This window comes from Gymnoscopelus microlampas (assembly GCF_963454915.1).
Source record: "Gymnoscopelus microlampas genome assembly, chromosome: 4".
In the NCBI taxonomy this organism is placed as follows: Eukaryota; Metazoa; Chordata; class Actinopteri; order Myctophiformes; family Myctophidae; genus Gymnoscopelus; species Gymnoscopelus microlampas.
Genome location: NC_139941.1, coordinates 11,708,745 through 11,724,832, shown reverse-complemented (window position 1 = coordinate 11,724,832; position 16,088 = coordinate 11,708,745). Strand labels below are relative to the sequence as shown.

At 44.1% G+C, this 16,088-nt stretch overlaps 1 protein-coding gene across 1 annotated transcript in view; it reads left to right on the top strand.

The window, feature by feature from the left end:
- fras1 (Fraser extracellular matrix complex subunit 1) overlaps positions 1-16,088 on the top strand; it is a 255,511-nt gene that overhangs the window by 109,005 nt on the left and 130,418 nt on the right. The window contains exons 18-20 of the mRNA XM_084054742.1: positions 362-529; positions 6,389-6,529; positions 11,658-11,804. Of these exons, the coding sequence (XP_083910868.1) occupies positions 362-529; positions 6,389-6,529; positions 11,658-11,804 (456 nt within the window). The remainder of the gene's footprint in view (positions 1-361; positions 530-6,388; positions 6,530-11,657; positions 11,805-16,088) is intronic.

The window sequence follows — 16,088 nt, the reverse complement described above, 5'->3', positions numbered from 1 at the left end:
TATACATTTCGGCCATTTGAAAATAGCAGATCTGCTAGTAGCTCTGCTATTTTCAAAAGATCTTTATGCATTGTATGCATTTGAAAACGTTTTCTAGTACTAGTACTTTCTACTTTTTGGTACATTTTGAAACCAATACTTTTGTACTTTTACTCAAGTACATTTTGAATTCCGGACTTTTACTTGTAACAGAGTACTTTCTACACTGCAGTATTGATTGTAGTACTTTTTCCACCACTACTTGTAAGTCTCTGGAAATTCGCCTTCACTGTTATATATATAAAAAAAAAAGTCCCAACTCTCTCTCTCTCTCTCTCTCTCTCTCTCTCTCTCTCTCTCTCTCTCTCTCTCTCTCCCCCAGACTGTCACCCATCATGCCGGGCGTGCGTGGGTCCTCTGTCATCAGACTGTGTCCGCTGTGTGAAGTTTGAGGATTTCCTGCAGCCCCAGGCGGGCCACCTCCACCACGGAGTGTGTGTGGGCGGCTGTGGAGTTAGCACCTTCCCAGACCCAACACACACATGCAGAGGTATGCAGCAGAGCCGTGCGTGCGCGTGTGTGTGTGTGTGTGTGTGTGTGTGTGTGTGTGTGTGTGGTGTGTGTGTGTGTGTGTGTGTGTGTGTGTGTGTGTGTGTGTGTGTGTGTGTGTGTGTGTGTGTGTGTGTGTGTGTGTGTGTGTGTGTGTGTGTGTGTATGTATGCATGTGTCAGGAATGCAGGCAGAACAATAAGAAGATAATGTGGAGACAGAGGTTTGTGTGTGTAATTGCTCAATTGTTCAGGTGGATTGTTTTAGGGGTGAGAAGGTCATTGGTTGTGTCTCGTGTTGACCGTTTGTCACTATCGGGCAGCAGAGACCTTTTATCTCCATATTTGAACTTTAAATGTTTTATTTTTATTTACAAAATGTGCCCTCCTTTGTCGCACAATAATGATGATAATAATAAACTTTATTTGTATAGCAACTTTCATGACATGAAATGCAGCTCTCAAAGTGCTTTACAGAGTAAGAATAAAGCACACATGCTTTACAGAAAAAGTACAAATAATTTAACAATGAAGTAAAAAGAGAAAAGCAAAAGCATACCCCTTTTTCTCCCCAATGTAGTCGTTATGCCAATGAATTCCTCCCCACACACATTTCTGTGTTGTTGTCACTGCTGTCGTATCCTACTGACTCACCAGCCAGTGAGGAGCCCCCACCGGGAGGACGTAGCTAATAGACCCTTATCAGACGACGTCACGCTGGTTGCAAGCGTCATACTGCGCAAGCGTCAAACCCATTCTGTCCGGTCTCGCTAGGGCGCGCAGCACTAGCCAACACACAAGAGGGGGTTGGGGTGTGCTGAAACCAGCGCACCCCGAGACAACAGGTTGAGAATTGATTGCATGAAACAATCACCTGTGCATCCAGTCTCAATGTTAGTAAACGAATAATTGGTCTATACGTTTGTGTCCGCAGATACCAAAATTGTAGTAAAATAACACGTGGATCCGCTGCCCGTGGACCCTCGTGCCGGCCCTGCCAAGTCTAATCAGGCGGCACGCTCGTCAGTTAAATGAACACTGAGGATTGTACTGTGTAAACCTAAAGAGCACGTCACCAAGATTGTAAAGGTTTTTTTGCAGGGTTTATTCGGCGATCAGCAAAGGGGCGTCGTCAATCTGCTCATGATAGATGAATATAAAGGGCTTTGTTCACTGTGCTATGAATAACATCCATTACAATGTACTGTAAGGCTATTGACAAGCTAACACTGACCTTCAGCAATCACATTACTGCAACACAACATAAACTCAGACAATAGACTACTTGAGATAATACATAGACTACGTGCACAACTCACAGCTTAAAAGTGCTGTAAGTCATCTTTTTTGGTTAAAACAAAACGTTTATTGTTAATAAGTTACAGCTCTATATGTATTCTGAATCATTGCTGTAGAGCTATTTAGAGTAGGGAGACCTTTACATGTCAGTAAAGTTGTTTGATGCAGCGCATCGCAACACATTGCGAGCCTGTAGATCTGCTATCTATTTTCGGTATTAGTTCTACAAAGTAAGTAGAGATGCATGGGAGATTATTAGTGTGTTTGGAAGACTGCGGGGGTCAGTGGGTTCAGTCTTAAGGTGGTTTTGTCTGAGAGAGTGTTGGAATGGACTGAGGACAAAGCAGTCTATTGTGTGTGTTTGTGTGAGGAGGGGGGGGGGCAGGCCGGATTTAAATGTATACGTTTACATCCACATGCACACAAGGCCTTTTATACACGAATGCATGCTTAGACACGCATGCACACGCACGCACGCCCACGCACGCACGCACGCACGCACGCACGCACGCACGCACGCACGCACACACGCACGCACGCACACACACACACACACACACACACACACACACACTGAGAAGACAAGTGCTGGCAGAGATCATGTCTCGGCGGAAATACCACGCTCTGTAGTGAACAGCTCTCCTGACTGACTGACGGACAGACGGATGGACAGACAGACAGACAGACAGACAGACAGACAGACAAGCTCACAACGCCTCACAACGCGAGGCGTTGTGAGCTTGTGGATCGGCTGTTTTCTAAATTGTTGCCTCTTACATTATTTGACAATTTGGCCAATGTTTGACCAGTTTTTAGCGGTGCCAACCGCTCTACACTTGACTTTGTCCGTATGTCCGTCCGTCCGTCCGTCCGTCCGTCCGTCCGTATGAGCCTGACGGCAAAGAAGAAACACATACAAACACACGCACACACACACACACACACACACACACACACACACGGACTTGGAGATTGCCTACGCCAACTCTCCTCTCATTGGCCACACGTGCCACTGGCTATCAAAGAGGGGTCCAGGGACCCCCAGCGTATGTTCTGTCCGTCGTCCGTTTCAGCACGGGATGAGCACGGCGCTATAACTCCAGTTTGCAGCATGCCACCAAGTCCACATTTGGTATGTGGACTTAGACCACCAATAGGCACGAGCATGAATTGATGAAGTTATCAAAGAGGGGTCCAGGGACCCCCAGCGCCCGTATGAGCACGGGATTTTAAACAGCTAAAAATCCAGTTTGCAGCATGCCACCAAGTCCACATTTGGTATGTGGACTTAGACCACCAATAGGAACGAGCATGAATTGCTGAAGTTAGCAAAGAGGCCTCCAGGGACCCCCAGCGTATGTTATGTTTGTCCGTCCGTTTAAGCACGGGATGAGCACGGGAATTCAAACAGCTATAACTCAAATTTGCAGCATGCCACCAAGTTCAAATATGCTATGTGGACTTAGACCACCAATAGGGACCAGCATGAATTGCTGAAGTTATCAAAGAGGAGTCCAGGGACCCCCAGCGTATGTTATGGCCGTCCGTCCGTTTAAGCACGGGATGAGCACGGGATTTTAAACAGCTATAACTCCCGTTTGCAGCATGCCACCAAGTCCACATTTGGTATGTGGACTTAGACCACCAATAGGCACGAGCATGGATTGATGAAGTTATCAAAGAGGGGTCCAGGGACCCCCAGCACCCGTATGAGCACGGGATGAGCACGGGATTTTAAACAGCTATAACTCCAGTTTGCAGCATGCCACCAAGTCCACATTTGGTATGTGGACTTAGACCACCAATAGGGACCAGCATGAATTGCTGAAGCCCCGCCCCCTCTGTCTTCCCATTGGCTGCCCTTCAAACAGCCATAACTCAAGTTCGCAGCATGCTATGGAGTACAAATTTTGTACATGGACTAAAGCCAGCAATAGGGACTAACTGTCATTACTTAAGCCCCGCCCCCTCTGTCTGCCCATTGGCTGGGCTTTAAACAGCCATCATTCCAGTTTGCAGCATGCTACCAAGTACAAATTTGGTAAGTGGACTCAGACCACCAATGACTTAAGGCCCGCCCCAAAGGCACCGCTTCCTTCACACAGGGTGTGATTTTTTATAGTATAGTTTGTTGATTACTTTTGAACCACTGATGTATGCCATCAGTCGTCTATGACATATATCTATGACGTATGACTCCATATTAAATAGTATAGTATGCAACACAAACACAAACAATGGTACTTCGGTGGCCTGCTGGCAGTGTATACAAGACATGAGGGGCCGGCCGGCTGGTTTAGAGATTCGCGAAATTAGCTTCGTAAACACGGACACACACGCACGCACGCAGGCCGAAAACTAACTCCCCAAATATGTTTGATCATAAAACAAACTTTTCCCTTGTGAGGACCAGTCAAATGTGAATGTACTTGTATAGTAACACAAGTACACACACGCGCGCGCACGCGCACACACACACACACACACGCCCACATAGCGGTGCATGTCAGATAATGTCTTACTGTATGAGAATGCTGGCGCACACAGACGTGAGTTTGGGATGAGCAGAAATCGATATTAGCTTCCATCCTCCGCAACACATGACATCTACGTATCTGAGAGGCTGTAGAGAAACTGAAGCTGAAGCCAAACGCTGTCTGTCTGTTTCACTCTCCTCCCATGCGGGGAAATCGGTTTGACAGCAGACCTCTTTAATATGCCTCTGTGTGTGTGTGTGTGTGTGTGTGTGTGTGTGTGTGTGTGTGTGTGTGTGTGTGTGTGTGTGTGTGTGTGTGTGTGTGTGTGTGTGTGTGTGTGTGTGTGTGTGTTCAGTCCACTTCAGTTCAGCTTTGTTCTCATGTGTATTATAATACAATGAAATGCATATGGTTGTGTGTGTGTGTGTGTGTGTGTGTGTGTGTGTGTGTGTGTGTGTGTGCGTGTGTGTGTGTGTGTGTGTGTGTGTGTGTGTGTGTGTGTGTGTGTGTGTGTGTGTGGTGATATTTCTTTTTCTGCTGTATTGACAGAAGGGTGGGAGGGACTTTCTGTCTGATAGCGCTTTAACTTTACACGGTCTAACGTTTGATACACACACACACACACACACACACACACACACACACACACACACACACACACACACACACACACACACACACACACACACACACACACACACACACACACACACACACACACACACACACACATGCATGCACAGACAGTGAGACTCCCGGTGTGTGTGTGTGTGTGTGTGTGTGTGTGTGTTTGTGTGTGTGTGTCAGGTGTTGGCTGCTGCCAGTGGGGCTGTCATGCATGTGTACACAAGACCTACTTATGGCTGACAGCCCACTGAAAGAATAGAGCGGCAACAATTATAAGCACACACACGCACGCACGCGCACACACACACACACACACACACACACACACACACACACACGTCACACGCACGCACGCGTGTGTAAAGCTGTTTTTTTGGCATCTCGTCTGTTATTGACAGAGCTTTTGTTGTCCATTCCCACAAACAGCAGACCGTTCTAGATAGTTCCAGTTAGTTCCAGTCGGTACCTAGTCTGGCATAGCCAGACAATCAGTGATCTCCACCTATAGTATGTCTGATGACATCTTAATCACAGCCCCTCTCTACGAGGGTAGAGAGGCCGTCTGGTCACCGGCGGTAATCAGAAGGTTCACCTCCTGGCCCTGGGGGGCTATGTGTCGAAGTGTCCCTGAGCAAGACACTTAACCCTACTGTCCCCCGCTCCCCCTGCCAAGCGCACATCAGGACCATCTGAGCAGCAGTCATCAGCTGGGTGAGGCTGAAACTGAATTTATAAAAAGGAAAATTGCACACAAATCCCAGTGCTCTCCCCCCAGGTGCAGGACAAACAAAGTTCACATGAAATAAAGTAATCAGCGTAAGAATAACGTCAACGTTTCGATCAAAAAGATCTTCAATCAGGAATTAACGCCCAAACAGAATTTCCCTCTGCGGCGGGATTAATACGGCAATCAAACCAAATCAGAAACGGTTCCTGGCTACCTGAGATAAACTGACTCCAGAGCTGTTTGTCTTCACACACGCAGGCACACATCAGAGATTTGTTTTAGATCGGCTTTGATAAGTGTCGCACAGGTGTGTAGAATTGCGGTGTTTGTGTGTGTCTGTGTGTGTGTGTGTGTGTGTGTCTGTGTCTGTGTGTGCGTGTGCGCGTGCGTGTGCGTGTGCGTGTGCGTGTGCGTGTGCGTGTGCGTGCACGTGCGCGTGCAAGTGTGGTATTTCTGTGCCAATGATTTTTTGCTGCTGTCATTTATGGCAGTGGTTCTCGAAGTGCCCACCAGGGGTCCTTGAGGGGGCTCCAGGTGGTCCCCAGCTAAATGATTGATTGGACCCTTTTGGTGCCATAACTCTGACAGGGTATATCTGGTTCCATTTGTACACTGTCAGAGTTATGGGGGTCCAAACTGCAGGTCCTTGAAATGTAAAAGAGTGACATTTGAGAAGAATGATGTATTGTGGTTGATATTGAAGTGGTTGTGTGTGTGTGTGTGTGTCTCAGAGTGCCACCCGTCCTGCCTGCGCTGCAGCGGAGGAAGCGTGTCCAACTGTACGTCCTGCGCCCCACCGTCCATCCTCCACCAGGGGCGCTGTGTCCCCGCCTGTCCCCCCGGATTCCACATCCAGGACAACAGCTGCCAACGTGAGGACACACGCGCACGCGCATGCGCACGCACGCACGCACGCACGCACGCACGCACACACGCACACACACACACACACACACACACACACACACACACACACACACGGACTAGCCAACACCAACTTGGGACTGTTGGGTTATGATTTGTTTTGTATTTGTTTATTTGCATCAGTTATACAATCTCATTTCCCAATACAGAGGCAATTCTATACCCTTAAACATTAGATTTCACTCACTTTCGGCCTGGCACCCCTATTTTTGTGCATGTCATTATGTGCAAAATTAATGAATTGTCCCAAAATAGCAGATCTACAAGTGCACACCACGTTGCATGGTGATGTGTTGAGAGCTTGTAGATGGTAGATTGGTGTGGAATAGATTACCATAGACCAGAGTACAACAGAACAAAAGTTTCTTTTTAAATAAGTAAAAGGATGTCAAAATGATGTTTCAAAGAGAAGTTCTTCCTTTTAAATCTCGAGGCTGGTGACGAAATAAATCAAGGGCACAGAGCGAGGCAGCACAGTGTGTTCTTTGTAGAGACGACGGGACCACCTGAGTGCCCTCAGCTGAACTGGGACTCTTTTCTAAATCGATAAACGTTTTGATGCAAAGGCAGTCAATCCTGACGTTGGCATCTGGCACCTCTGTGCCAGTCAGTCCACACATTCCCTGCTCACTACTCTACTCTACCTACTGAGAGAGAGAGAGAGAGAGAGAGAGAGAGAGAGAGAGAGAGAGAGAGAGAGAGAGAGAGAGAGAGATGCAAGATAGAACTTCTTCATGTCAAGGACTCCCAAAATTATGTGTATTTGGCCGCGGACCCCCATCTCAAATATTTTTGTTCCAGGGACCCCACCAGAAGCAAAGATTTGATTTACAAATGTTTGCATAAAAAAATATATATATATTCAAAGTTTTGCATATTTTTTTTGTGTCAAAGTGGAACTTTGGCTTTTCAAAAATAGCAGATCTACAAGCTCATAGCGGTGCCGCGCTATGAGCTTGTAGATCTGCTATTTTTGAATAGCCAAAGTATAAAAGGTTAAAATGATTGTGACGCTATATTACCACATTTTGCTGGGGACCCCCTAGAACCCCCCCAAAGACCCCTGGGGGTCCCCGGACCCCACTTTGAGAACCAATGGTGTAGAGGGGGAAAAAAAAGAGCAGACTAAGTACAGAGCCACGGCCAGGTTTACCGAGTATTTGAGGGTTTAAGTGGTTAAATGACAGAAATTACACCTCAACGTTGAATCCAACATATTAGTAGAAAGGTCCATGTGTAAAGAAAACAAAGAAAACATTAATTTACGCAGCACTGATAGTGTTGTCAAACAAGTCTATGAAATCTAGGAAGAAGTTTAATCTGCGATACAATGTTATACAATACGTAGTGGGGGGGGGTGGGGGGGTCCCCTGCTAAGGGGTCCTATCGCATCTAAAGCGACAAGGAGGCGTTTAAGTGCCTTGGAACTTTAACCCATTAAGACCGATTTTTTATTTTTTATTTCTTTGGCTATTCAAAAATAGCAGATCTACAAGCTCATAGCGCGACACCGAGTGCCACGCTATGAGCTTGTAGATCTGCTATTTTTTAAAAAATTGTGAAAATGTGTGCAAATATTTGAATATATATTTTTTAATGTGAACATTTGTAACTCAAATCTTTGCTTCCCTGGAACAACATATTTTGAGATGGGGGTCCGCGGCCAAATGCATATAATTTTGGGCGGTCCTTGACATGAAAAAAGTTTGAGAACCACTGATGTTATAGCAACATGCGTAAAAAATAAAAATAAAAAAACTGTTTGGATTTAGAAGACATTTGTAGAATCCATAGAAACAAATATTTTAGTTAAAAAGATTTTGCACACATTTTCACGATTTTTCAGTAGCAACAATAGCAGATCTACAAGATCATGAGTGCCGCGCTATGAGCTTGTAGATCTGCTATTTTTTGAATAGCCAAAGAAATCTAAAAATGACACACAGACGCGTTCCCGGTCTTAATGGGTTAAGTAGATGGTGTTGTCTGTGAGACGCACCAACACCAGAGATTAACAGCAACACCCGGTGAATTGATAGCAGGCGGCACTGTGGAGCAAAGCCACTGTTGTAAGCAATTCTATAGAATAGTAATTCACTCCCGTGCCACCTCCACTACATGGATCAAGTATATCAAGATAGATGTTTAATTCCCCTGGGGACTTGACTGGAATTGTTCCCGCCGGTTAAATTAGGATTCTCTCAGCATCCAAACCCCCAGAAAGGGTGAACAATGTCCTTCAGGTTGATTCAGTGAAAAAGACACTAATGCACGTTAAAATACTCAGTGTTCATTTAACTCGGAGATGTGCTCACGACGTAAGCGATGGGTCCATTTTGGGTTACATTTGAACACTCTCGGATTTAAGCCACAAAGATTTTAGAGGTTAGGGATTTTGGTTGTATAGTTACCTTGCTATGATGTAATTCCAAATACTGGTGAGATATCTTCAATAGTTGCTCTGTGGATTAGAAATTGTCTCAGAGTAGAGTGGGTAGAGTGGCCGGTAGAGCGGACCTGATGGGAATCCTGAGGTTCCCAGTTCGATCCCCGGCTCCCCCGGAGTTAGTGTCGAATTGTCCTTGAGCAAGACGCTGAACCCCCTGCTCCCGATGAGCAGGTTGGTGCCTTGCATGGTTTCCTCCGCCATCAGTGTGTGAATGGGTGAATATAATGCACAATCTATTTAAAGCGCTTTGGATAAAAGCGCTATATAAATGCACCATTTACCATTTGATGCTACACAATTGTTTCACCATTGACTTACATTACACAGTGAGACAGTTTACTGTCTCAAAGCCACTCTTTTATTTATATTTATTTGTATTTTTTTATTGATGAAAAGACATAACAGGACACAAGTGACATAAATGACAGAAAGAGAAAAGAATATAGTAATACATACATTTCCAAAATCACAGATATATAGATGGAATGATACGTTCACAGAGAAACCAAAAAAAGAAGATGAAAGAAACAAAACAAAACCGACATAACAAACAAACCAAAAAGACATTAATAGGGACTGTGTGTGTGTGTGTGTGTGTGTGTGTGTGTGTGTGTGTGTGTGTGTGTGTGTGTGTGTGTGTGTGTGTGTGTGTGTGTGTGTGTGTGTGTGTGTGTGTGTGCGCGCGTGCGCGCACATGCGATTATATGTTGGCAAGGAGAATCACTGGGTTATGAAATTACAATTGAAGATAATTGAGGAAACCGGACCAGATGGGGTGTGAATATATTGTGTTAGTGTCCAGGAACATGTAGTCTGTTATTAGGTTTTTCCAGTAAGCAATGTTTATGTTTCTCTTTGGTTTACAGTTCATGAGGATAGTTTTCTTGCCGACAGTTAGGGCCACGAGGAGTAATCTATCGTGTGCATTGTTTTGATCCATGTTTGATATAGGTTTATTTAAGTAAAAGTATCAATACTGCAATGTAGAAATCCAGATTTCAAAATGTACTTGAGTACAAGTACAAAAGTATTGGTTTAAAAATGGACTTAAGGTACAAAAAGCAGAAAGTAGTCATTGTGCAGAATGTCCCATTTCACAAGTTTTCAAATGTACACAAATCTTTTGAAAATAGCCGATCTACAAGCTCACAATGCGTCGCACTGAGACGCATTGTGAGCTTGTAGATCGGCTGTTTTCAAATGGCCACAATGTATAGGGCTGAAGTAATGTATGTTTTCTAATAATAATCAAAATCTACAAAGTAACTAAACGTTTCAAATAATTGTAGTGGAATAAAAGTATAATATTTGCCTCTGAGATGTTGTGGAGTAGAAGTAAAAGTACTGACAATTGGAAATACTCCAGTAAAGTAAAAATACTTGAGTAAATGTACTTGAGTAAATGTACTTAGTTATTTCCACCACTGTCACCGAGTAAGCATATTGACAGATTTAGCAGGATGTGGCAGCCCAGGAAACGTGATAGAGTTGGAATGACTTCTTTCCAAAACTGTGCTACTGGTGTGCAGTCCCGAGTGGCGTGAATGTAATTATCAGCTTTATGTGATGTGTGTGTGCACTGAGAACAGATTGGAGATGACGTGATTCCCACGGTGAACATTCTTTGGCCGGTGTAGTGAATTCTGCTGATTACTTTATACTGAATGAGGTGTCGATTTGCATTGTTAGTCATGGAATATAATTATATGTTTGCGTATTTGGGTCCAGAAGTTGGCATCAGGGGGGATAAATCACTCGTTTAGCAGTAGAAAGAATGCAAACAAAGCAGATTCTGACAATATGTAACATTACAAAACTCAGATCCGCATTTATTTTAAATAAAAATGGTAACTTCCTGTTGATTTTACTATTTGAATGAGGGAAAAAGATCCAGACCGGACCGGAATATATATTTTTGGGGTATATCATTTGCCTCTGTATATTGGGAAACATTTTGCGTAGTGGTTTATAGTATATTGCAATAATAATGTGTGGTTGTCACAAAATCCCAAGGCACTGGCACACCTGGATTTTTGTCATGGCACACCAGTGTGCCTCAACACACGTTTGAGAAGCACTGCCTTACTGGGATTAAGAGCTAAATTTAGCTCTTACTGGGATCAGAGCTAAATGTTATCTCTCAAGCCTAATTCATGCTCCGTCTCGCCATGCTGTTGCACGCCTAGAACGGCCAAGGTTAGCGGACATACAAACATCAGCAAAGTGTTACAAACATCGGCAAGTGCTTGTACTGTAGGCCTGCTATTCTCACCGCAAGACACCGTTGTGTGATGAAGTATGAGTCTCATGGATAAAGTTATTATCAATAGCTCTAACAGAAATAATAGCAGAGCTACAGAACAGTAGAAACAGACTGACCGACTGCAGCAAGGCTGTTTACAGCAATACAATCAAATAGCAAACAGTCGATGACAACAACATTCTATAAATGTAACGTTCGCTGCAGGAAGCAAAGTGAGTTTGACAAAGCAAGTGAAAACACAATTATGTCTTTTATCTATTCATCTCTCTTCAACCCCTGTTTTCTCCTCCCGTCCCCCCCCTCTCCTCTCTCTCTCTCTCTCTCTCTCTCTCTTCCCCCCCTCTCTCTCTCTCTCTCTCTGCAGTGTGTCACCCGTCCTGTGAGTCATGCGGTGGTCCGTCCCAGGCAGACTGTGTCTCCTGTCCCCTGCAGGTGTCTCTGCACAACGGCTACTGTCGCAGCGGCTGCTCAGAGGGACAATTCCTCGACACCGCCACCTCTGAATGCAGCAGTAAGTGTGTGTGTGTGTGTGTGTGTGTGTGTGTGTGCGTGCGCGTTTGTGTGTGCGTGTGTGCGTGTGTGTGTGTGTGTGTGTGTGTGTGTGCGTGCGTGCGTGCGTGCGTGCGTGCGTGCGTGCGTGCGTGCGTGCGTGCGTGCGTGCGTGCGTGCGTGCGTGCGTGCGTGCGTGCGTGCGTGCGTGCGTGCGTGCGTGCGTGCGTGCGTGTGTGCGTGTGGGCGTATGTGTGTTAAAAGCGCAGTCATTGCTCTGACACCAATCTGAAGACTAGAAGTCTCTCTGACTTCCTGTAATTTACTTCTTGATGAATTCACACCCACAAGTTTGCAAATTCAGATGGAGCGATAAATGAGAGAAAGCTGCTAGTGGTGTGTTTGGCAACCAAACAATGATGATGCACCTATAGGGCTGTCTGATTATGACATTTTGCTTGACGATTAATTGTCGCTCAAATAATTGCGATTAGCGGTTTAATTGTGTTTCTGTCATTGAACACAGGAACATTATGAATACAAATGTATTTTTATTTTTTTGGCTTTATAAACAAAAGTCGCACTGGGCAGATATGACAAATAACAGACATTTAATTACTTTATACATAATAAAAATCACTCCCAGTGTGAAGTGAGTGGTGCTATTTATGAGTTATTAATTTCATCATGCATCTCGGTAGCCAATCACAGCACGTCCTGCGAAGTGACGTGCTTACATTTTTTACATTATTATTCATTTCATCATGCGTCTCGCTAGCCAATCACAGCACGTCTGCGAAGTTTGAAGTTAATTTCATCATGTGTCTCGCTAGCCAATCACAGCACGTCCTGCAGAGCTTAGCTTATGGGCGTGTTTTCCACAGCATGGCGTCACAGCGAAAGACACATTTTCACGACGGAAAGAAAAACTTTCGCCACGGATGGGTCCTAAACACTCTTATAGGAGCGGTTGCACCGCTCAAAAATAGATTAATGACGATATGTTATATGTTATGCATATAGATTATGCAATACATAATTGTGATTAAATAATTGTGATCAGGCGATTATGTAATAATTCACGCGCTATACAGAGATAAATACATACATTCCAATGTTGTGTGGGTTAAAGGACAACTTTGTTTTTTTACAACCAAGGTTTATATTTTAGCTTGTTATTAAAGTAAATAAAAGATGAGTGTTATTTTTTTTTCATTTACTGCTTTCTATAGTTTTAGCAATTTTCACGATATTTTTTACAGTGGGCGGGGGCATTCTGTCCGGTGGCTAAATATGCCTTTTTTACACAATAAAAAAAGGTCCTGTGGTCTTTGATGGCCAGATGTGAGTTATTGGGGGCTAGAAACAAGCTTCTGTAAATACTAATAAAGAAAACGCTGGGTTATTGTGAAAAAAAAGACATATTTAACCACCGGACAGAATGCCCCCGCCCACTAGACAGACACACACTGTAAAAAATATCGCGAAAATTGCTAAAAATATAGAAAGCAGTAAATTAAAAAAATGTAACACTCATCTTTTATTTACTTTAATTACAAGCTAAAATATAAACCTTGGTTGTAAAAAACCAAAGTTGTCCTTTAAATACATGTAGACCTCTGGCTTAGATGTCTTTGCAGGTCCACCCCGAACTGAAAATACCCGACAGCCCCGAGACCCGTATACAGGTTCAGTTCCTTGTTTTATATCAGGGGTCTTCAACAGGGGGTCCGGGACCCCTAGGGGGTCCTCAGAGTTACTACAGGGGGTCCGCCAAATCTTTGTGTGATATGATTTTTTTTTTTTTACCTTAACCGCTTGAACCCTAGCGTCCCCTTTTAGCCTTTTAGCTTTTAGAGGAGAACTTTAGCCAAAAATAGCAGATCTACAAGCTTGTAGGAGCTGGTAGATCTGCTATTCACTCAGCTAGGGGGTCCTTGGCCTGAAAACGTTGAACACCCCTGTTTCATATGGTTACTCGGGTCCGGGTCGGTTCAGATTCTATTAACCTGGTGTCCCGGGTCTGTTTATCATTACCGTATATATACCTGAGTGGAGGCTTGGAAAGAGCCTTTAAGAGCTCTACTCGTTTTCCATGGTTTGTGTGTGTGTATGTGTGTGTGTGTGTGTGTGTGTGTGTGTGTGTGTGTGTGTGTGTGTGTGTGTGTGTGTGTGTGCGTGTGCGTGTGTGTGTGAGAAAGTGCTGGCTTTTAATTACATTTTTTAATTACTCCCCTCGTATCACTGACATGGCAATGAAACAAGTTTTCACATAAACAGACGCGCACTCGCCGCGCACGTGCGCGCTCGACGCACACACCGGTCTCCAGTGAGTTGAGCTCAGCCAAACTGTAGTTAATAAGAGATGCCTTGAGGCACTTCTGGGCTACAGAATGACTCTGGTCATCATTTCTGCATGACCTGCACACTCTCACACAAACAAATACACAGACACACACATTCATGCTCATCGATACACAACTCTCATACACATACACATACTGTACAATACATCCACATAAATTCTTGTTTACAAGGACGGCCCGGCAAGAGGTCTCTCGAAAGAAAACACATGCACATTCTCTCTCTCTCTCTCTCTCTCTCTCTCTCTCTCTCTCTCTCTCTCTCTCTCTCTCTCTCTCTCTCTCTCTCTCTCTCTCTCTCCCCCTCTCTGTCCCCCTCTCTCTCTTTCTCTGTCTGTCTCCTGTCTATGTCTCTCTGTCTCTCTGTCTCTCTCTCTCTCTCTCTCTCTCTCTCTCTCTCTCTCTCTCTCAGTGTATAAATATTGTTATCAGACCTGCCCGTTCCAGACAATGGATCCAACAAGTACAAGTAGCGCCGCGTGGCAAGATAAACTTTTATCCCACCCTCCCGCCCACTCTATGTTCCCTCTCTCATTTTACCGCGCTCGCTCAGCTCTCTGCCACACAGTAAAACCCCCCAGTGTTCATTTAACAAATGGAACCTTTGGTTGCATTTGTACACTCTCAGAGTTACAAAGGGATAAATGAACACTGAGCAATTTTTACCGACCACAGTAGGAAGCTGTTTTGTTTTCGTTGGGAACACATCAGTCCAGAGGGGAGGTGCAAAGTCTTAAGCTTTTAAATCTTTTAAAGCTTTAAAGCCGTACAGCTAAATCGGCAAGCGCGTTAGCTACGTATGCAATTATAATGAGGATGATAATGAGTGGAGAGATAAGATCAGATCAGATGAGATTAGACAAAACTTTATTGGGATTTTGCAACAAATTGGCTTGTTGGGGGAGGCCAGGAATAGAACTGACTAAACTGAGTCACACGTTTCTTTTTTTTAATTGTGCTATTAAACTGTGCGCCATGTGTTTTGGAGGGATGCAGAGACATACAGAAAAATAGTAAAAGTAGCAATAAGACAAATTCATTAGTCACTCTTTAGGTGCTGTTTTTTGAGAGTGTTGTTTTTTTTAAAATATATTTTGGGGTCTTTTCTGCCTTTATTTATAGTGGAAAGTGGAGATGGACAGGAAACAGGGAGAGAGAGATGGGGAGAGACATGCAGTAAAATAGTAAAAGTAGCAATAAGACAATGCATTAGTCACTCTTTAGGTGCTGTTTTCCACAGAGAGTGTTATTTTTTTTTAATATATTTTGGGGTCTTTTCTGCCTTTATTTATAGTGGAAAGTGGAGATGGACAGGAAACAGGGAGAGAGAGAGATGGAGAGAGACATGCAGTAAAGATCGTCGAGAACGGTACTCGAACCCGCGATGCGCTGTCAGGCTCCTTTAGAGCCTATAAGGTGCCCGGACCGCTAAGCCACGGCCCGGGCCCAGAGTGTGTTTTTTGAGCGGAGGGGCGCTTTGGATATAGATATCATGACGATCATTATTATTACCAAAATAAAAACTAAGCTATAATGACTAAAACTAAGACTAAATATATTGACAATTTCATCAACAAATAAAAATTAGACTAAAATGTTAGTGACGAACTAGTGGAGAAGAGATCCAGTAGAACTAAAAAAAACAAGCCATTTTATGTTTGGTTGCGTTCGGGTGTTGCACTCTGAAAATAGCAGATCTACAAGCTCACAACGCGTCCCGCTGCGACCGTTGTGAGCTTGTAGATCGGCTATTCTCAGCATGCAACCAAGTATAAGTCGGCCATTACGACGCCATCAAGGCCAAAATACATTTTAGTCGACTAAATTAACTTCAGACTTTAGTCGACTAAAATCATATGATATTTAGTCGACTAAAAGTAGACTAAAACTTTTCAGATGACTAAAATATGACTAAAACTAAAGTCAAAATTGGCTGTCAAAAT